Source organism: Aptenodytes patagonicus, chromosome 2 (genome assembly GCF_965638725.1).
Source record: "Aptenodytes patagonicus chromosome 2, bAptPat1.pri.cur, whole genome shotgun sequence".
Lineage (NCBI taxonomy): Eukaryota > Metazoa > Chordata > Aves > Sphenisciformes > Spheniscidae > Aptenodytes > Aptenodytes patagonicus.
The window spans coordinates 107,047,466-107,069,206 of NC_134950.1; the positions used below are offsets into that span (position 1 = coordinate 107,047,466).

General features: G+C 43.2%; 1 protein-coding gene across 5 annotated transcripts in view; it reads right to left on the reverse strand.

The window, feature by feature from the left end:
- Positions 1 to 21,741, reverse strand: part of COL15A1 (collagen type XV alpha 1 chain) — a 160,331-nt gene that overhangs the window by 103,192 nt on the left and 35,398 nt on the right. For all 5 annotated transcript variants that reach the window (XM_076330685.1, XM_076330686.1, XM_076330684.1 and 2 more), the window contains exons 3-4: positions 4,957 to 5,504; positions 1,461 to 1,535 (exon numbers count right to left, since the gene is read on the reverse strand). In XM_076330685.1, coding sequence (XP_076186800.1) covers positions 1,461 to 1,535; positions 4,957 to 5,504 — 623 coding nt within the window. The remainder of the gene's footprint in view (positions 1 to 1,460; positions 1,536 to 4,956; positions 5,505 to 21,741) is intronic.

Genomic DNA, 21,741 nt, shown 5'->3' on the forward strand with positions numbered 1-21,741 from the left:
TTGGCAAGCCTCCAGTTGTCCGGGACCTCCCCCGTTAACCAGGACTGCTGATAAATGATGGAGAGTGGCTTGGCAAGCTCCTCCACCAGCTCCCTCAGCACTCTCAGGTGGATCCCATCCGGCCCCATAGACTTGTGAGCATCCAGGTGGCATAGCAGGTCGGTAACTGCTTCCTCTTGGATTATGGGGGGGTTTATCTTGCTCGCTGTCCCTGTCTTCCAGCTCAGGGGGCTGAATACCCTGAGGATAACTGGTCTGACTATTAAAGACTGAGGCAAAGAAAGCATTAAGTACCTCAGCCTTTTCCTCATCCTCAGTGACAATGTTCCCCCTCGCATCCAATAAAGGATGGAGATTCTCCTTGGCTCTCTTCTTGTCATGAATATATTTGTAAAAACGTTTTTTGTTGTCTCTAACGACAGCGGCCAGATTGCGTTCTAGCTGGGCTTTTGCCTTTCTCATTTCCTCTCTGCACGACCTAATGAGATCCCTGTACTCTTCTTGAGTCGCCTGCCCCTTCTTCCACAAGCAGTAAACTCTCCTTTTTTTCCTGAGTCCCAGCAAGAGCTCCCCGTTCAGCCAGGCTGGTCGTCTTCCCCGCCCGTTCTTCTTACGGTGTACGGGGACAGCCTGCTCCTGCGCCTTTAAGACTTCCTTCTTGAAGAACGTCCAGCCTTCCTGGACCCCTTTGCCCTTCAGGACCGTCTCCCAAGGGACTCTCTCAACCAGCGTCCTGAACAGGCCAAAGTCTGCCCTCTGGAAGTCCATGGTTGCGGTTTTGCTGGCCCCCCTCCTTACTTCACCAAGAATCGAGAATTCTATCATGTCATGGTCGTTAAGTCCAAGATGGCCTCCGACCACCACATCTCCCACCAGTCCTTCTCTGTTAGTAAACAGCAGGTCGAGCGAGGCACCTCCCCTGGTAGGCTCACTTACCAGCTGTGTCAGGAAGTTGTCTTCCACACACTCCAGGAACCTCCTAGACTGTTTCCTCTCTGCCGTGTTGTATTTCTAGCAGACGTCCGGGAAGTTGAAGTCCCCCATGAGAACAAGGGCTAGCAATTGAGAGACTTCTGCCAGCCGCTTATAGAACACTTCATCTGCCCCTTCATCCTGGTTGGGTGGTCTGTAACAGACTCCCAGCAGGATATCTGCCTTGTTGGCCTTCCCCCTCATCCTTACCCATAAACACTCGACCGTACCATCATCACAATCGTTGAGCTCTAGTTCATTTTCTCAAAGGTGTTATAGACAAAAGAAAATTATGTGTTATGAAAAATCAGTTTTAGGGGCTGTGTAGTAGAAAAAAAAGAGATTCCCACACACAGATAGTTTTAAGTATACTATGTTCCCAAGAAGAAATGCTACATGTAGTCTTATGAAAAATGTCTAATGGCAAATGACTTTGAAATCTCTGAGGCACTGAGGATAGATAAAGAAGTGTTTATAAGAATACTCACATAAGGGTCATCATCTTCACAATGATCTTCAGTAGCCCTTGGGTCAGATTTGATTGTCAGATGTTGAATTGAGCCCTACATGAAAGAACAAAAACAGTTCAAGGAAGTAATATTTTAAGTAGCATGTGTGAAGGGGGGATGGAGGGGTGGGAATTAAACAAATCAACAAAAAAACCCCAGACTTTGTTCTGATTTGCTTGGAAAATAATCTGAAGCATAAAATTTTATGATAATAAACCCAGTTTAAAAATGTAAATATGTTCTTATGTTTTCCTTTTGGAAAATGTAGAAAAAATTGAAGTTGCCAGAATACAATGACTATCATGTCCCAGTGACAATACAATTGCTACACTGTATTGTTAGTGCCCCAACTGAAAGATCTAGTCCTAGATTATGTCCTAGAGTCTGTAAAGCACTGTCTGCTTTTTCTAGTTAAGAAGTGCATTGCAGCTCCAAAAATGACATGTGAAAACCCCTAAAAATGGAGACAAAGGATGGGAAGGAAATACCAGTAAGTGACGAAATGGGTCAGGGAGAAACCAGCTTAAAACTTTTCAAATGGAAAGGACATGGATTTTCTGATAACGAATGTTTCTTTTTTCAGAGTTTCAAACTATATTTCTCAGTCTGACGTGCTGAAGGAGCAGCAACAATTTCATTTTAAACATTTAAATCTTGTTTCTTAGATTACAAAGACTCAAAGTGTTTTAAGAAACACATGGAGGATGTTTCCTTGTTAGGAGGTCTCACAGAGTTAGGCATGATGCACATGCAGGACAAAAGATGGGTATTCAAATCAAGAGCCATCTTACCTAACACACATGACCTGCCTCTTCCTGTTTTGCTGACTGTATATTTCGTTTCTCTGCTTTTCTATTTTCTGTAGAGAAGAGCCTGAAGAAGCTGAGAGGTTTAGTCTTTATCTCTAGACAGACACAGAATACTTCTCAGTCCAGTGACTTCTCTTCAAGGAGCTAGAATGTTTACACCATGCAATGATAACTTGGTTGCGCTCTGTCTGCTGAGTACTACCACAGACACACAGCAGGTCTGCTCACTCAGGGCTACAGAAAGCCTGCATCTCATTAAGGAAAAGTGCAGCAACTGTTGAGATGAGAAAAGTAGTATGCTTTGCTGCTACTTAATGCCACCAAAAAATGCAAACTCCAGAGGAGGAGTAGCTACCATTTGTATACACTGCTATGTCTGTCTTTCCGCTCACTCTTTCCTCTCTGCAGCGGTCCACTCTCCCTGTCCTAGAAGCATTGGGGAATTATAAGCAAGGAAGTACTTTTGAAGCAATATTTCTGGTGGCTTCTAGAATATTTCAGAAAGGAACAAAATCTAAGATTCTATCTTTAATGATCCTCTAATTTCTGTACCTTCAAAGACCATGAAACTCACACAGTTGGTGCCTCCTGAATTTGCAGGCAATCTGAGATAACAGCTCAGTGAACTGAACCATCCTATTTCCCTCAAAACTTAATAATGGGCAACTCAGATATTGAACGATGTCAGACTAACTGAAGAGTTTGCTGAAAAATCATACATGAAAGAAGGCACAACAAGACATTTAAGCAGTCTCTTAGAAGTGATGCTTTCTTTTCACAGTATGACTGAATCACATTTGGAGAACACATTTTCCTCCTCTTGCTCTAATCTGTGGCCTGGGATGGTGAAGGAAGCAAAATGGAGAGCCCTAATGTTTCCCAAGTGCTGCTGCTAGCCAATTACTCCAACTAGGTAAGTCATGGCCAAGTCTGCCATGGTAGGGATGGTAGGTATGAGGTATTGCAGTCCCCCTCTGAGTCTTGTACCTGCTGCTCCCTTCCCTGTTAAAGCTGGTTTGCAGAATCTGGCATCATCACTGATTCAGCTATATTTGGTTGTTGTCCGGTTTCTACTTTTCTTTACAAGCGCCAGGGCTAGAATTTCCTTTTGTTTCCATAAAATCTGATGATAGTTATGTCCTTTTGCATCTGGCAACCAGAGCCTTAGACACACGAATTCCCATTAGCCAGAGCAAACCAGCAACTGACATCCATTCAGAGTCATTTGCACAATCTGATGTGAATTGTTTCTATTTTGGGCAATCGATATTAACAGTTCCTGTCATACAAACAGAGCTTGAGGGAGGAATCAACCATTTAGTTTTTCTACCCAAAAGCAATTGTGACATATGATGCATGAAGAAATAAAGGCACAAGACCTAGAGTACATGTCACAATTAATAGTACTGAAGCAATCAGAATGTTGGCTGAAATTTATGTACTCGATATAACATACAGAACAGCCTATTTCAGTGGAAATGTCTTAGAGTGTAATCCACCATGCATTCTTGTCACCATATTTTTTGGTGATAATCTCAGCAACTGATCTTCACATATGTGTTTTCCAGGCAGGGTACCAAAGTGGTCTAATTTTCTGGAACGTTTCTCATTCCTACTTAGTAATCAGGCATCCCCAATACTCCAGTCATTCCATCTGTCTAAGAAAGGTAGCACCAGCAGGCAGTTTTCCTACATATCCCTTTCTACCACTTATTTGCTGCTAATCAATATATTCCTGTAATTCTAGGTGCTTAGACTAGTCAGATAAATGATAAAAGTACATTATCCTTGTTGCTTACCAGGTGGAGGTCAGAACCTGCCAGTACACCTGAACTTTAGAAAGAACATCTTCTTTCTCTAAAGCAAAGGATCCACTCAGTTTTGTGCTGCTGCTTTACTAATTTAGGGGAAGAGATATTAATCTCATGAAATACTGTACAAGTTTTGAAATACAAGGGAAATACACAAACAAGACAGAAAAAGTGTGACATTTCCCTTTCAGTTTGACAATGAGTCAGCCTCACGCATATTGACAGCTTTCACATTTCCATTTGGAAGCTCAATGGCTGAGAATTCCAGTCAGGTTGCAGCAGAAAGGATGCTTGCACTCAAGCTAAGAAGGCTTGGGAGCCTTGTAGTAGTGTTTTCAGTGCATTCTATTTTTCTAAAACACCTGATAAGCTTCAAGTAATACATAAATTGCAGAAATACAGCTTTATCTTCCAACTATCTTCATCTTTGATGAGATCATTCTCTTCCTGATGTTGAATGTGAAGTAAACATACCTAGCTAATAAGAGTTTAAAATATTGACTTTCTACCAAGGTATTATTCTCAGAAGTTAAACAAATGGATACTCTGAAATCTGCCCTTCATAAAAGGGCCATATAAAGTTATGTGATATATTTACTTTGAAATTCCTAATATTAAAACTGAGCATTGAGCTTAGTATCTGGACCATTAATAAACTTCTGAGGTTCTAGGAACATTTGCATTTTAAGACAGAATTTATATATCTGCACTGCCTGAACCCTAGCCAAGTATGGAAAATACAAGCTATATAGTTTGTAACCTCATTTGGGATATAACCATTGTAAGCAGACTTTCTTGGGTAGAGAGCACATGCATAAAACACGGAGGCATGTGAATTTATCAGACAGTACTTACTGTGAACTTTTCCAATCCTGTGGCTCCTGCATTACCAACAAATATCCCAGAGCCAGATTCAAATACCAAAGCTCGAGCTGACCTTTGAAATTGAACTCTCTGATATTCTTCACAGTCCATGAACAAAGCAACATCATTTCCCTGAACAGTCACTGTAAACCTATTCCACCTGTTAGTCATCACTGGCACTTTAAATGAAGCAGCCTCTCGGGAGATATAGGAACCAGGCTCTGTGTAGTATATAATTATTCTCTGGGTGCTGTCATCAACCGGTGAAAGTCTCATTCCCAGGTAAATAGTTTTCTGGAAGGCATCTGTTATTGCAAATAGCACTCCTCCACGATCACTGTTTGGTTTCACTGTAACTACAATAGCAAAATCTTTATAGAAAGGCAATGGTATTATAGCACTTGTCAATCGACCGATGTTAGCATCTGGACCAAAGCTGTAAGCTGGAAACCCTCCATAGCCGGTGACAAAGTAGACGGAAGGAGGAAGAGGAACTCCTATTAACTCCGTGAGGTCAAGATGTCCTTTTGAGCCTCGTTCTGTAAAGTGTTTGAGAAAAAACACGTTATTTATTCTTGAGGTGCACAGCCCATTTAATTTAAATGATTTAAGAAAGGCCTTAAAAACTGTAATGCAGTGTTATAGTACCAGTAACTTACTTCTAATAATTTAGGCCTCAGTTCAGTTAGTGCTTAAACACATCTAGCTAAGTACACGTCATTCTTTGTCCTTCGACTAACTGAGGTTACTCATATACTAAAGAAAGGCGCATGTAAATACTTGGTGAAATTGAGTGGTAACAAGTAGTTCCTGCCACGTATACTTTCCTTCAGCTGTCCATAAACTACAAAGAAAAGTGCTGAATGTGCTTGCAGAGTGGATTCAGTGAAGGTCGAGCAACCTTTTGTTTTCTCAGATAAACTGAGATCCTTTAGCCTCACAAACTAAGAAGACAGCAAGAGTTCTCTACAAACAGCATGACACAGTTTCACAAATACAGGATAAAATTTACAGTGGATTTGCTTTAGCCCTTGCAATTACCTGCTTCTACAACAGATGTTAGATTTTATTTATGCCCTTATTCTCAGATTTATCTCCTCAGTTGCACTGTGTGCATAACAAATACTGTTCTGCATCAAAATTCACTTTTGAAATGAGAGTATTTTTGCTTTGGCAAACACACAGAATTAAGTGTCGCTGCCAAACATGCTCAGAGAGAGTAAAATCAGGCAAAATAAATTAACCTTGCACTTTGCTCTGAAATCTGGCAAGCTAGTTCTGGTGAAGAGCTAGAGAGAAGTTCTTCAGCTGAAATACACTTCTGTTATTCATTATTCATGCAGTATCATCCTAGGCTATGTGTTGCAAAGTAGTTTCCATTGTCCTAGTGGCTTTGCAAAGAAATGGTAAAATGTTCTCCCTGTGCCAAAGGTGTAATAATCCAGTTGAAATAAATTCTAATCTACCATCTTCTCTGTACTTTAGCTTCAGCACTTACTTGCTAAGGGAACTCATTAACTGGAAAAAGTCTGATGTGCTCCATACAGAAACAATTCCCCTTACATATTTTTAGAAAGTATAGAAGCTATGTTTAGAAACAGAAAAACTAGCTCCTTATCCAGCAACTATTTCCCTTAGGAACTTTTAAATGCTTTGCATTATACATTTTGCCCCTTCCTAATAGTTTGAAAAGTGAACACATTTTTTTCTGGCCAAACAAATCTAATTATTTTTTGATTGTGAATCTAATATTGAGTCATGTTTTATATTCACACATACATACACATAAAGGAACCTCAACTACAAATAAAATGCATTAGCCATTACTCAAGAGTAAAAAGGTAAGGAAAATAGTAAGCTTGAAGGAGAATATAGGATCTGTACGCAGATACTAAACCTACTTCCAAAGAGCCACAGGAAAAGTGACTTAGAAAGCAGACGGACAATATCTAAGGTGGCCAGCAATCAGCTTATCAGACTTGGATAGCAGGATGCATCCCAGAAGTGAATCTAATGAATAGAACTGTAGTTTCCCACTTCCCATTCTCAAAGAAAGATTTGGCAAATGCAAAAAAGCCTGTTAATTCTCCCCACACAGCATGTGGAACTGCAGTGTACCTACAGTTTCCTAGTCACATACCAAACAGTAACATACGGAGCCCAAAACACTCTCTCTTTTAGCATAGGCTCTGAGACAAATGAAACATATTTGCAAAAGGTGGCAGCAAAAGACAAGTAAATAAGAATCAGGATTTTCATTTGAGTAAAACAAGTCAGAAGGCTTAGCAAATATCTGAACTTCAGTGAGACTGGGGTAGAAGCTTGCACTTATCCACTACAGAAAAGCAAAACAAGAAGCTTCTAGCCAAATTCTGTACTTACAGCTCATCCCCAACTCTTAACGGATTTATCAGGACCTACAGTTACAGTTAAGAGCAGAATACGGACTTACAGCCACAGGTTTTGTTCCTATTTGATTATCTCTGATAAATTCCTGTCCCCCTGCTGCAGTTATGTTAGAATAAAAATGCCCTCTTATTCCCTTAAATCAATAGGTAAATACTATGCTATTTTAAGTACCTTTAAGCCAGCAGAGCACTATGTTGCACTAGTATAATTTTGTTTCAAACATGTATTGCTACTAAGCCACTGGATATTGGGGAGCATCCAGAATTTGTCCCATTTATGTCCATGTTTCCTAGACCTGGGGCACTGGAAAGTGTGGTACAGAAGCAGCTTTAATATTAGCTATATTTTATCTCAAAAAAGAAAGTAGTAGAATACCAAAAATTGGGATGGTATTTTTATAATTCTAGAGTTATGAGCTGTGCTATACTTTGCATTTGTTACCATTTGTTACTGTATGTTATAGTTGGAATTGCTATAGAATTTGCAGATAGCTGGAGGTTCCCACTGAGTAGCTTCAGGAACCAGTTGAGAAGTATCAGTGTGTTGTAAAAATCATCCTGTAAATCAATATATGGATTGTTTCAAGACTGCAGATGGCAATAGTAGGTTTTTTTCTTCTTTTAATTATATTTTTTGCATGTAATTACCTCACTGCTTCAGTACTGAAAATAGTTAACTGTAAAAACAACAAACCACCATTTTGGCATTGGAAGATACCTGGTTTCCCTACTGTGTCTTTAGCACAGCAATCAATAACAGTGGAAGCTCAAAATGGACTGGAAAAAAAAAAAAGGCTCTTTAGAAACAGATAGGAGGAGAAGGGTTTACTCATTAAACAGAAAAGGAGACCAGAAAGAAACATGATGTTGACAGTAGAAGGGCAACAGTTGAAGAAGTTCCTAAAAACTGAGTTACTGGTATAGAAATGGCATTCATGGGAGCCATTTTGAAACTGCAGCTGTGAAGTGACAGGTATTGTGACTTAAGCCTTGGTGCTCATCTGACCCTAAATGGTGCTACTTTTCTCCAGATCACTGTCAGGTATGTGTAGCGCAAGAGAAACCCCACAAGAACTAGGCAGGGTGGAATCGCAAACCTGTGGGATCCAAAACACTTTTCCACTGCTCACAAGGGGTGAAGTACAGAGGAAAGGAGAAAACCTACCTGCTTGGAGGTCTATTACATTTGCTTTAATTGTTAAAGCACAAACCCAGTATTTATATCTTACAAATAGGAATGGAGGCAGAGGCAGAGAAAGGCCCAGATTCATATAATTTGAATTATTATACACATCTGTAACTTTCAGGTTAGTAGCCTTCTTTCAGATGCATTAGTTGTCTTTACAGAAAGAGTGCACAGAGTAACCAGTGACATCAAAAGGCAATTTGCTCCAACCTAACAGCTTCTAGAAGCATGTCACTCTCTCCTAATCTAGACACACAGATTTGTCTCTTACCCTTAAAGGAAATGGACCTGAGTTCAAGTACATGGATGCAGATGAAGGACATATCCAAAGGTCAGGCTGTATCTGTACTATATCGAGAGCAGTAGCAAAGATCCCTGAATCACTGAAAGAACACAGGCGCAGAAAAAATGCCTGGTCAGTTCAGGTGGGGCCCAGAGCCTGGTTGGATCTACAGTTTCTGGAACCCAGAGGACTGCTCTCTGGACTGTGCACGTGTGTGACCTCATACCAGCTGCTCCCTCCGCATGCTTTTTTCCCATGTGGAGTAGGGTAGTCCCAATGCTGGGCCTGATTCAAAACCATTGGATGATGAGGCCTCATCAGACCAATGTCAGTCCACTGAAATTAGTGGAAAAACTCCTTGTGAATCTAGCAGGCTTTGCATCAGACTAACAGTGTCTTTAGCACTGGATCCATGTGCTTGTTTACCTATTTTTAACAAGTGCAGATTAAGTGACATAAGCCTTTTTACGAGTGTATGCAACTCCATTACCAAGACTGAATTTGCCTGCCTTTTTTTTTAAATGCTACAAGGAACTTAAAGGTTTATATTAAAAGCTATTTTAGAAATACGACTAGAATCTGGACCTTTCTTACAAATAGCAATTATAAACCTGAGATATTCTGACACCTGGAGTGGAGTATTTGTATTTCCTGCTGTCTAACAGAGCTCACATAAAACATGCAGTACCCACAGCCCCTATTTCTAGCTAATACACTGCACTTCCACACAACCTAACTTCTAAGGTGGTATAAAGTATACTAGCATACAGGCTTTAGGAAACCTACTACAACAGAGTCAAAGGCTTACTGATAAGGACACTGTTTGTCAGTGTACTTTTATCCCTGGTTTCACCACTAGAAAATGTATCAGAAGCAGAGTTCAAAGGCAAGACTGCCATCTCTGACATCGACAGAATTACCCATCTTAGCCCCATTTTAAAACATACACTTCCAAATGCCCGAGTCAAGTATTGACGTCAAGTCCTTTGAGCAAAAGAAAATGATTAGCACTGTATAGTGAGACCAACCCGTGTTGCACTACTGCAAAATAAACACACTGCTGTTCTCTTCCATGCTGTAAGAAGCAGCTTGAGCTGGACTATCTCAACTACATGAATGCAAAGACTGAAGTTGCACATAAAGGACTGTCATATTTGGCCCCAACCACTTAATTTTTAGCAGTAATATTTGTTCAGCTGATATTTTAAGGATTATCACATTTATTTCATCCATCATGGTTTTAGCTAGAAGTGCCTTTTAACACAATTATTCAGGTACATCAGCTGCCACATTTAGCCAGATTCTGCTCCAGGTTAATGAACCCTAACAGGCACATAAAAGAGTCAGAAAAACATGCTTAAGCAGATGCTATTTGCTAAATGTAAGAAGCCAACCACCCTGTCGCTAAAATCATGGCAGTTGTTTTTAACTCAGTCAAGGGAGGGCTTGGATGGCTCCAGAGGTCTGGGGATGGGAGTGGGGTGGGTGCTGGCTTTTGAATGAAATTATTACTTTCTCTTTCTTTTTAATTTATAACTTAAGTTCACCTAGTGTTTCCCCCTGTTCCTCTTCAGACCCTCTTTTATCAGAGCTGCTGTCCATAATCCTGTCCCATGCTTGTAAAAGTCCATTCACTCCATGGTGGTTGGCTTTGCACCCTGTGAAAGAATGCCTCATGTCACTGCTGTTCACTGCTGTTCACTGCTACTCAAGCCTTGCTGGCAGCTCCTTTTCATGTTCTTTTAAGGCAATGGGATAAAAGCAATATTCTACGAAGGCTTTCAAAACCAGACCAGGCTCAGAGCAGCCAACGTCAGGCTTTGTCTGTAAACGTCAGGCTGTGCCTGTAAACTTCAGCCAAGCTGACCTCACTTCTCTGTCCTCTTCCAGTCCAAATAACCATAAACCTAGGTTGTAAGCTCCCTTTCCAGCAGGGTAAATAAACCATCTCTGTCTCAATGGTGCAGTGCACAGCCCATGTTGTCTCTACTCCGCATTCAAAGAAATGCTGTAATTGTAGCAGAACATTATTTTATACTGGATGCAGTTGTAAGGTGCAGTAAGAAAATTTCTTCTTCCCTGCTGCCAAAGCGTATTTATTTTGCAGTTAACAAGAAATATTTATAGCAATAACATAAAGCGGAGAAGGATTTCCACATCTACAAAATAAAAGTTAATCAAGTACTGCAAAGGGAAAAATAAGGGAAATATTTTAACACAGTCCCAGATGCACTACATGAAATAGAAGAGGCTAAAGTCATTGCTGCTGTCAGGAAAAACAGCATTTGCTCTGCTTACCCAGCTTGAACACATTTCTAGCTGCCATCGATACACTGTTGGAAAACATGGGTAGAATATATTGGTATTAAAGGCTGGAGCATTTTCTTCCAGATGCCTAAGGAAACCTCAGAAGCTCTTTTTAGTGGTGTTGCACACCCAAAAGTAAGGCTGCAGTCAGTAGGAACTGCGGTACTTACTGACACGCAAAATCAGGCCCGACATTCTTTTGTGCAAACCGTTTTCCAACACTTTCTGCCAGCTCTGCCTTTACATCATTATCATTCTGCCCTCTACTGGACAAAAATGTATGTAGTTCATGTACCTAAATACAGTTAATTAAATAGGCTTCCATATTGCACAAAATAGTCTTCCTTTTTTTCCATCTTACCTTGTTTGAGAAACTTTATTTCATTACAATGCTTTCAAGCTAATCAACAACAAAATTTTTACTTCCATACAAACCATTTTTTCAGTTTTTCTGATCTAATACTGGACTATTTTCTTATTGCTTTGTTAGCTGCTTGTCTAGAAGATCTTCCATATACATTTTTGTGCACATGGCTTTTTGTATATAAAACCAAGGCCTTTTAATGTGTATTTTTATTTAATGAACTGTTCTCCTTTAATGACAAAAATCTGTGTTTAAAACACATCCGTTTCTTTGAGCCACAGCAGTATGGAATATCAAATATAGCATAGATGTTAAATAGTTATGTCCTAGTTATGTCAGCTGTACCGGAGGGCAGCAGAGACACCACCTGTGTGCGGTGTGACCAGGTGGATGATCTGCTCGGCCTGGTGGCAGAGCTGAAGGAAGAGGTGGAAAGGTTGAGGAGTATCAGGGAGTGTGAGAAGGAGATAGATTGGTGGAGCCGTACCCTACCGTCCCTGAGGCAGAGGCAGCAGATGGAGGCTCCGCGAGAAGCAGAGGATCCCCTGCCTTCTTGCCACCAGGTAGAAAGAGGGGACCTAAGCGACGGGGGGGAATGGAAACGGGTCCCTGCTCGGCGTGCCAGGCGAACCCCCGCCCAGTCTCCCTCACCTTCCCGGTTGCCTTTACACAACAGATATGGGGCCCTGGAACTTGAGGGAGAGGCAAACGAGGATGTAGACGAAGATCCATCCAGGGGGTCGCCTAGGGTGAGGCAGTCAGCCCCACGCATTATGACTGCCGCTGCTAAGAAAAAAAGGAGGGTAATTGTCATAGGCGATTCCCTTCTGAGGGGAACAGAGGGCCCGATATGCCGACCGGACCCGTCCCACAGGGAAGTCTGCTGCCTCCCTGGGGCCCGGGTCAGAGACATCACTAGGAAGCTCCCTGGTTTGGTACGGTCTTCTGATTACTACCCGCTGCTGGTTATACAGGCTGGCAGTGATGAGGTTGCAGAGAGAAGTCCTGCAGCGATCAAAAGGGACTTCAGGGCACTGGGGCGACTGGTTGAAGGATCGGGAGCACAGGTAGTGTTTTCCTCTATCCCTACAGTGGCAGGGAAGGATACTGAAAGGAGCAGGAAAACACACCTGATCAACACGTGGCTCAGGGGCTTGTGCCATCGGAAGAATTTTGGTTTTTTTGATCACGGGGAGGTTTACACGGCACCGGGCCTGCTGGTGACAGATGGAGTTCAGCTGTCTCACAGGGGGAAAAGAATCATGGCTCATGAATTGGCAGGGCTCATTGAGAGGGCTTTAAACTAGGTTCGAAGGGGGAAGGGGATAAAACCAGGCTCGCTAGAGATGAGCCTAGGGGTGGCATGCCAATGCTGGGGGCAAAATCGATAGCCCAGCTCAAGTGCATCTACACCAATGCACGCAGCATGGGCGGCAAACAGGAGGAGCTGGAAGCCACTGTGCAGCGGGAGAGATATGACTTAGTCGCCATCACAGAAACATGGTGGGGTGACTCTCATGACTGGAGTGCTGCAATGGATGGCTATAGACTCTTCTGAAGGGACAGGCGAGGGAGGAGAGGCGGTGGGGTGGCCCTGTATGTTAGGGAGTGTTTCGATTGTATAGAGCTCAACGATTGTGATGATGGTATGGTTGAGTGTTTATGGGTAAGGATGAGGGGGAAGGCCAATGAGGCAGATATCCTGCTGGGAGTCTGTTATAGACCACCCAACCAGGATGAAGGGGCAGATGAAGTGTTCTATAAGCGGCTGGCAGAAGTCTCTCAATCGCTAGCCCTTGTTCTCGAGGGGACTTCAACTTCCCGGACGTCTGCTGGAAATACAACACGGCAGAGAGGAAGCAGTCTAGGAGGTTCCTGGAGTGTGTGGAAGACAACTTCCTGACACAGCTGGTAAGTGAGCCTACCAGGGGAGGTGCCTCGCTCGACCTGCTGTTTACTAACAGAGAAGGACTGGTGGGAGATGTGGTGGTCGGAGGCCGTCTTGGACTTAACGACCATGACATGATAGAATTCTCGATTCTTGGTGAAGTAAGGAGGGGGGCCAGCAAAACCGCAACCATGGACTTCCAGAGGGCAGACTTTGGCCTGTTCAGGACGCTGGTTGAGAGAGTCCCTTGGGAGACGGTCCTGAAGGGCAAAGGGGTCCAGGAAGGCTGGACGTTCTTCAAGAAGGAAGTCTTAAAGGCGCAGGAGCAGGCTGTCCCCGTACACCGTAAGAAGAACGGGCGGGGAAGACGACCGGCCTGGCTGAACGGGGAGCTCTTGCTGGGACTCAGGAAAAAAAGGAGAGTTTACTGCTTGTGGAAGAAGGGGCAGGCGACTCAAGAAGAGTACAGGGATCTCGTTATGTCATGCAGAGAAGAAATGAGAAAGGCAAAAGCCCAGCTAGAACGCAATCTGGCCGCTGTCGTTAAAGACAACAAAAAAAGCTTTTACAAATATATTCATGACAAGAAGAGAGCCAAGGAGAATCTCCATCCTTTATTGGATGCGAGGGGGAACATTGTCACTGAGGATGAGGAAAAGGCTGAGGTACTCAATGCCTTCTTTGCCTCAGTCTTTAATAGTCAGACCAGTTATCCTCAGGGTATTCAGCCCCCTGAGCTGGAAGACAGGGACGGCGAACAGGATGAACCCCCCATAATCCAAGAGGAAGCAGTCAATGACCTGCTACGCCACCTGGACGCTCACAAGTCTATGGGGCCAGATGGGATCCACCCGAGAGTGCTGAGGGAGCTGGTGGAGGTGCTCGCCAAGCCGCTCTCCATCATTTATCAGCAGTCCTGGTTAACGGGGGAGGTCCCGCATGACTGGAGGCTTGCCAATGTGATGCCCATCCACAAGAAGGGCCGGAAGGAGGATCCGGGGAACTACAGGCCTGTCAGCCTGACCTCGGTGCCGGGGAAGATTATGGAGCGGTTCATCTTGAGGGTGCTCACAAGGCATGAGTGGGACAACCAGGGGATCAGGCCTAGCCAGCACGGATTCATGAAAGGCAGGTCCTGCTTGACCAACCTGATCTCCTTCTATGACCAGGTGACCCACCTAGTGGATGAGGGAAAGGCTGTGGATGTGGTCTACCTGGACTTCAGTAAGGCCTTTGACACCGTCTCCCACAGCATTCTCCTAGAGAAGCTGGCGGCTCACGGCTTAGACAGGTGTACTCTGCGCTGGGTCAAAAACTGGCTGGACGGCCGGGCCCAGAGAGTTGTGGTGAATGGAGTTACATCCAGTTGGCGGCTGGTCACGAGCAGTGTTCCCCAGGGCTCAGTTTTAGGGCCAGTCTTGTTCAATATCTTTATCAATGATCTGGATGAGGGGATCGAGTGCACCCTCAGTAAGTTTGCAGATGACACCAAGTTGGGTGGGAGTGTTGATCTGCTCGAGGGTAGGAAGGCTCTGCAGAGGGACCTGGACAGGCTGGATCGATGGGCCCAGGCCAACTGTATGAGGTTCAACAAGGCCAAGTGCCGGGTCCTGCACTTTGGCCACAACAACCCCATGCAGCGCTACAGGCTTGGGGAAGAGTGGCTGGAAAGCTGCCTGGCGGAAAAGGACCTGGGGATGCTGGTTGACAGCCGGCTGAACATGAGCCGGCAGTGTGCCCAGGCGGCCAAGAAGGCCAATGGCATCCTGGCCTGTATCAGAAATAGTGTGGCCAGCAGGAGTAGGGAAGTGATCGTGCCCCTGTACTCGGCACTGGTGAGGCCGCACCTCGAATACTGTGTTCAGTTTTGGGCCCCTCACTACAAGAAGGACATCGAGGTGCTGGAGCGTGTCCAGAGAAGGGCAACGAGGCTGGTGAGGGGTCTGGAGAACAAGTCTGATGAGGAGCGGCTGAGGGACCTGGGGTTGTTTAGCCTGGAGAAAAGGAGGCTGAGGGGAGACCTCATCGCTCTCTACAACTCCCTGAAAGGAGGTTGTAGCGAGGTGGGTGTTGGTCTCTTCTCCCAAGTAACTAGCGATAGGACGAGAGGAAATGGCCTCAAGTTGCGCCAGGGGAGGTTTAGATTGGATGTAAGGAAAAATTTCTTTACTGAAAGAGTGGTGAAACATTGGAACAGGCTGCCCAGGGAAGAGGTTGAGTCCCCATCCCTGGAGGTATTTAAAAGACGAGCAGATGAGGCACTTAGGGACATGGTTTACTGGACATGGTGGTGTTGGGTCGATGGTTGGACTCGATGATCTTAGAAGTCTTTTCCAACCTCAATGATTCTATGATTCTATGATCCTATGATTCTTTCCTCAGAAACAGATGAGAGACAAAAGTGGGAAATATTTAGCAATTCAACTACAGTGGTGTGGCAAAGCTAACTGAGCTGTTAACCAGAAGGTCAATAGACTGAAAACCATCCATTGTCTGCTGCATGGTCTAGGGAAACTTTATGGCCTAGGCTATATTTCAGGTCAAACAATCTCAGTGACCCACCTAATTTTATAATAATGAACAACTGTGTGTGCATATGTGTAGGCATATATGTGACGGTAAAGAAAAGGAAAGAACTTACGGACCTGGTACATCCCCAAAGGATTAGCACAAGAAAAGGGAATAATCTTTGAAGGGATACTTTCCACAGGTAACTAAATTGCTCAAAAGACCTCATAAGCAGAGAATGAACCAGGCATGGAACGAGTATAGCAAGTACAGAGAAAAGTGTCAGGGGGCTGCAAGGTCAGACGGAGAAACAGGACTCTGATTTCCATGTGGACTAGTGCAAAAAGCAAAGGCAAATTAGTAAAGATGCCCTTCATGGAAAAAGGAAGATTTCCAGACTTGCAGGAATACTCCTCTGTAAAAAGACCTTCAACCAAACATACACCCCCCTGCCCCAACAACAACATGCCCTCTAAACATTGCAAAATATTTACCGTGAGTTTAGAAGCCTGCAAGGGCAACACAGCAGGGCACAAGCAGTCCAGAAGAATTCTGGAGTGCATTAACGACAGCCTCCCAGTAGAGGTGATCATGGAGCCAATGAGGGGATGCTGGGCCTCATACTTACAATCAAGGAAGAAGTGGGGGATGTGGAAGTTGGGGGCAGCCTTTGCTGTAGTGATCGTAAGATGATGTTCATAACACGATCTTCTCAGGATCCTGAGAAGATGGAACACGGCAAACAGTAGCATTACAGCCCTGGCCCCCTGAGTAGCTGGCTCCAGTTGACCCTGCTTTGAGCAGGGGGGTTCGGCTAGATGATTGTATTGCATTTGCGTGGCAAGGTTTTGGTAGCAGGAGAGCTACAGGGGGTGGCTTCTGTGAGAAGCTGCTAGAAGCTTCCCCTATGTCCGATAAAGCCGATGCCAGCTGGCTCCAAGAAGGACCTGCCTCTGGCCAAGGCCGAGCCAATCAGCGACAGTGGTTGCACCTCTGTGATAACGTATTTAAGAAGGAGAAATAAAAAAACTGCACAACTAACTGCAGCTGGAGAAAGGAGTGAGAATATGTGAGAGAAACAACTCTGCAAACACTGAGGTCAGTGAAGAAGGAGGGGGAGGAGGTGCTCCAGTTGAGGAGGGGGAGTGATAGAGCGGCTTTGGTGGGCACCTGGCGTTCAGCCAGGGTTAACCCACCACAATGATCTCCAGAGGTCACTTTCAACCTCAATGATTCTTTTATTCTATGAATCTAAGCATATTTATAATGCCATAGTAATAGTTTCACTGTCTTCTGAAAGAAGAATTTTGAAGCAACCTGCTTTTATAGTATTCGCCCCAGTATTCAAGCAACCAGAGTGACAGTTCTTTAGCATTGTCACAAGCATGTAGCAGAACTATACCTGACTGCACAAACAACTTCTCTAAATACAAAGTAGGATTTTTTTCTGTTTTTATGTGCCAGAATTGTTATTTGTCAGCATCTGCTTTAACAGAGATACAGATGTATTTCTGAAAGTGGAGGACAGGAGTCCTCCATGCTTCCTTTCAGTAGAAGTAGTCATATGACACCTATACTCACTTAACAAGTTCCTCAGGCAGATACAAACTACCACGCCATGCACTTTTCATTCCTGGTTAATATAAAATACATTCTAGTTGGCCAATTAATCTTGAACACATGCTTTGACTGATTAGATAGCTGCCTTTAACTACCTGAAGCCTATTACAAAGCTGACGAAGCAAACTCTTCCCAGTAGTGCCAGATGACATAGTAAGGATCAAGAGCCACAAGCTTCAGTGTGGCAAGTTCAGTTTGGACTTCAGGATGAACTTGTTTGTTAGAGGGTGGAGCAGTGCTGGCCCAGCTTGCTCAAAGAGGCTGTGGAATCTTTTCCCTGGAGGATTTTAGGACTTGGCTAGGCAAATCCATAGTCAGTGCTGGTGATAGTCCTGCTTTGAAGAGGGGGCTGCGTCAGGTGGCCTCCAGAAGTTGCTTCTAAATGACGTTTCTCTGATGAAAAATAGACTTCTTGGCTATCATAATGGTGTAGTAGTATAAATACTCAGGAGAAATGGTTGATTACTTCTATGTACCCTGTCAGATTACAGATGGAGAATACAGTTATTTCTCTATTCTATTTTGGAATATTAAGAACAGTGGAAGTCTAAAAACTGAGTCTTTCAGAAATCTGATTGATCTTTTTTAATTTGTGCCAACTTCCAGTATTTGAGACTATCAATTCTTTACCCACTCTCAATACTTCAGGAAGGTTGATCAGTGGCTTTAGCAACAGGCATCCACAAACATTTTCAGCTTGGCTGTTACATCAAGAGTTACCATTTTAATTACTTCCTCTCTAATTTTTTTCTTCTTAACTGACTTCATGCTTTGAGCTGGTGGAGTGCATGAACTCTCTGACTGAATCAATCTGCCTTTCTCCAGCCCTTGAGAGATAGATTGGACAAGAAACAAAACTTTCTTTTCTCCATTGCGTGACTGCATTTAGATGACATTTGCTGCTGGACAGTTGGCAGCCGTGCATCATGGGTCATCTCTGTGTGTAACTAGTAGTAGTTACTTGTAACGAGAGTAGTACTCATGTGCTACTCAGCCGAATAACTAGATCAGATAGCAGCTGTACCGCAGAACTTTATCCCAAAGTAAAACTGCTTGTCAGCACACAAGAATGCTTGTTGCACTGTAGCATCAGGGTATGTCTAGAGATGTGGAAGATTTCTACTTAGATCAATCTCACTTTGAATTAGCAAGCACTCATTATTTCCTTCGGTATCTAAAGAATTGCTGTGAAGCACAGCCTGTTGTTGACAGCCTGTACCCTGCATAATAATTGAGCTCTGTGCAGAGATATTTAATATCTACTTGTTTATGATAAAATCACCTACCACCTTTCCATTCCTATGCATGGCTGAGGGAGATAGATACTATGCAGTAAGGTCACTTGGCTCCTTTGTACATGCACAGTTCTGATCTCGGCAAACAGCAGCAAACAAGACGTCATCTGCAGTGCACAGCTCACTCAGCCCTTTACAAAACAGAAACCATGAGATGCATTCACATGTGCCATCTGCTGAGAATTTTTCTGTTAGGTAATTGTTTACATCCATGAAAACAACTGTCCTTACATGACAGATGAAGGCACAGGAATGTGCAGAAGGCTCCTCCACAAACTTCTTTATCTTGTTCCACAACTCAGTTTAATACTGAGTCTTAAATGTTTTCACCAGCTGGTACACAATACAGGCACAGTGTCAGGTCATTATTTACATTTATTAAGATTTCAGTGGGAAAAATATATTTCCAGGATAAGTTTTTGTGTATTTTCTCACAGTTATTAATTGTTAATATATTTGCTAAATAATATTTTGCATTTAAATTTCAAAAAGTGCATTGAATCCTGTTCTGCTAAAACATATAATTTATTACAGGGAAAAAAATGTTGCTCAGTGGAATTTACTTCTTAAAACATGGGTAGCACACTTCTGCATCCATCTCCCTAGTACTACCTCAAACGTGTTCTGGAAGCACAGCAAAACATTTTGTTGATCTTTAAGATCAAGAAGGAATCAGAACTGATCAATAAGTTTGCCTGAACTTTAAATTTATAGTGCTTCCTTTAAACACTGCCCTTTTAAAAAGTCGTATTTTCCTCATAGACCTCTTACTGATTCTGAAGTCAGTAGGAATGTCCTCATCAATTTCAATGGATGTGAGCCTTGGTCCTGCACTACTTTAGTAATATTTATTCTCTTTAAAAATGTGTGGCTCAGGAGCTAGCAGAATATTGAAATAGAACCCTAAAGTGGGGCACAGCTTTGTGAAAGGGCTACACAGATCTTCGTCTGAAAGCAAACATACTTAAAAACTCCAAATGTCTGACCCGTGGTTCCTCTGGTACTAAGCAGCATTTACAATCACAGCAGCATAACATAAAACTAACCTCTCTCATTGCAGTGTAATGCAATTCATGTTTCTTTGTGTCCAATGCTGACACTCAATAGATCACAGTAAGAAGCCTTCTTTGCCGGATGATGAATCAAATTACCAGACCTGACCTGATCAGATTATCTGTAGAAAATTATACCAAGTTCTCCATGAACATGAGATAGATGAGTAGTGCCTTCTTTCTCTGAAACACCTGGTTGTGGGAGGAATGGTTCAGCTCTGGAAGGTGACAGGGTATTTTCAAGATAAAGGCTGCATGACTGGGCTTCACTAAGTTAAAGGACATTCTCAAGGCCATACATTCAGCCGTAATCCTGGCTAAGGTACTTGGACAAATGGCAGCAACAGCAGAAGGGAAGGAAAGAAGGAGGATTAGCTGGAAGAGAGGCACAAAGGTGTGGGGTGCTATGCTGGTATCTGTGTCAGGAAGAATATGGAAATAGGCTGGATGGAAGGGAACAGAGTCTTGGGGGGAATTATAGAGACCAATGCAGCAGAACTTGAACTGCTGAAGGGTGGTTGGAGGCTCAGAAGGGATGGGGTTTGGGATAAGCAAGAGCTCATCTGACGTGCTCATCTGAAAAGGGATTCACAGCACAAGGTGGTAGAACAAAACCTTACACAAAAGTGTAAGTTTGAGCAACTTTACTATTTCTTTAGAAATACAGAACCCTATCCCAACTACTTCCCTGTGACAAAGTCGGCACTGAAGTGGGTTTTGTGCAGTTCTTGCACTCAGAACGATGCAAAGCTGCTATTGCATCCAGGCTCGTTCAGGTAGGGCAGGTGTTTGTATGACAGGGAAGAGCAGGCTTCTAGGACATCCACCCTCCTAAAGATAACTGGACAAAGTTAACCCGTATAAGAATTACAGAGTCTGTATTGAATATTGCACCTGTCCAATAGTGTGCACCTGTGGCAAGGTTGGACATTGGCTTTATGGAATGAAATCTGTGTGTGATGTAAATATGTAAACTATGATATGGGCAATATCATTGCCAGCTAGAGGGACAAGTAGCCTTTAATGACTGTAGGAGAGCAGGAGCTTTTGCATTTCACCACTAGGCAGCAACAGAGCACTTCATAAATCAGATTGGAGCTTTGGTTTAGGAAAGGAGAACATTGCTTATGAATCACCAGTGGCAGTGTCTGCTGTGTGCACTCTTCTACAACATCTAAGCTGGCATATGTTTTAATTTCCATTACGTTCATAACAAAACAGATGTGAATTATCACCCTGCCCTATTTTTTTCACAATGACCTTGGAAATCAGACAAAATACATTAAACTAAGTCTGCTGTTTATTTTCATGGGGGGAAAAATTACATTACTGTTCTTATTTTCTCTTTTCTTCTCTCTTTTTTTATCTTGAATTTTAACGGAGAAAATTCTTGCAAGGCCATGACCGACACCCTCATTGCCAAAATATGTATTTCTAAGATGATGAAGACAGTTCTCAAAGTACTGGGAAAGACGTCTGACACTTTCGTAGATTTAACAGTTGTACATGCCAGCAGACAGTTTTTGCCCAAATGTGGAAAAACGAACACCTATTTAAAGACACTGACATAGTCTGGCACACTGACCTGGATGTAAATTCTCATCCCATATAAAGAGATTTAATGGAAAGCCAGGATAGAGAACACTTAATCAGCAGCTCCTGCAGTTGCTCCTGCTGCCTTTGCTAGCCCCCATCTCCACTACAAGGTTCTGTCCTTGGACCAGGGGCGTAAGAAGGATATGAACAGATGGGAATTGTGGGTTACAATTTGCTCTATGAAAATTAGAAACCTTTACCCAGAAATACTCCTCCCCTCCTCACACCTACCACACCATATCTCTTAGCTCAATCAAATGATCTGAAAC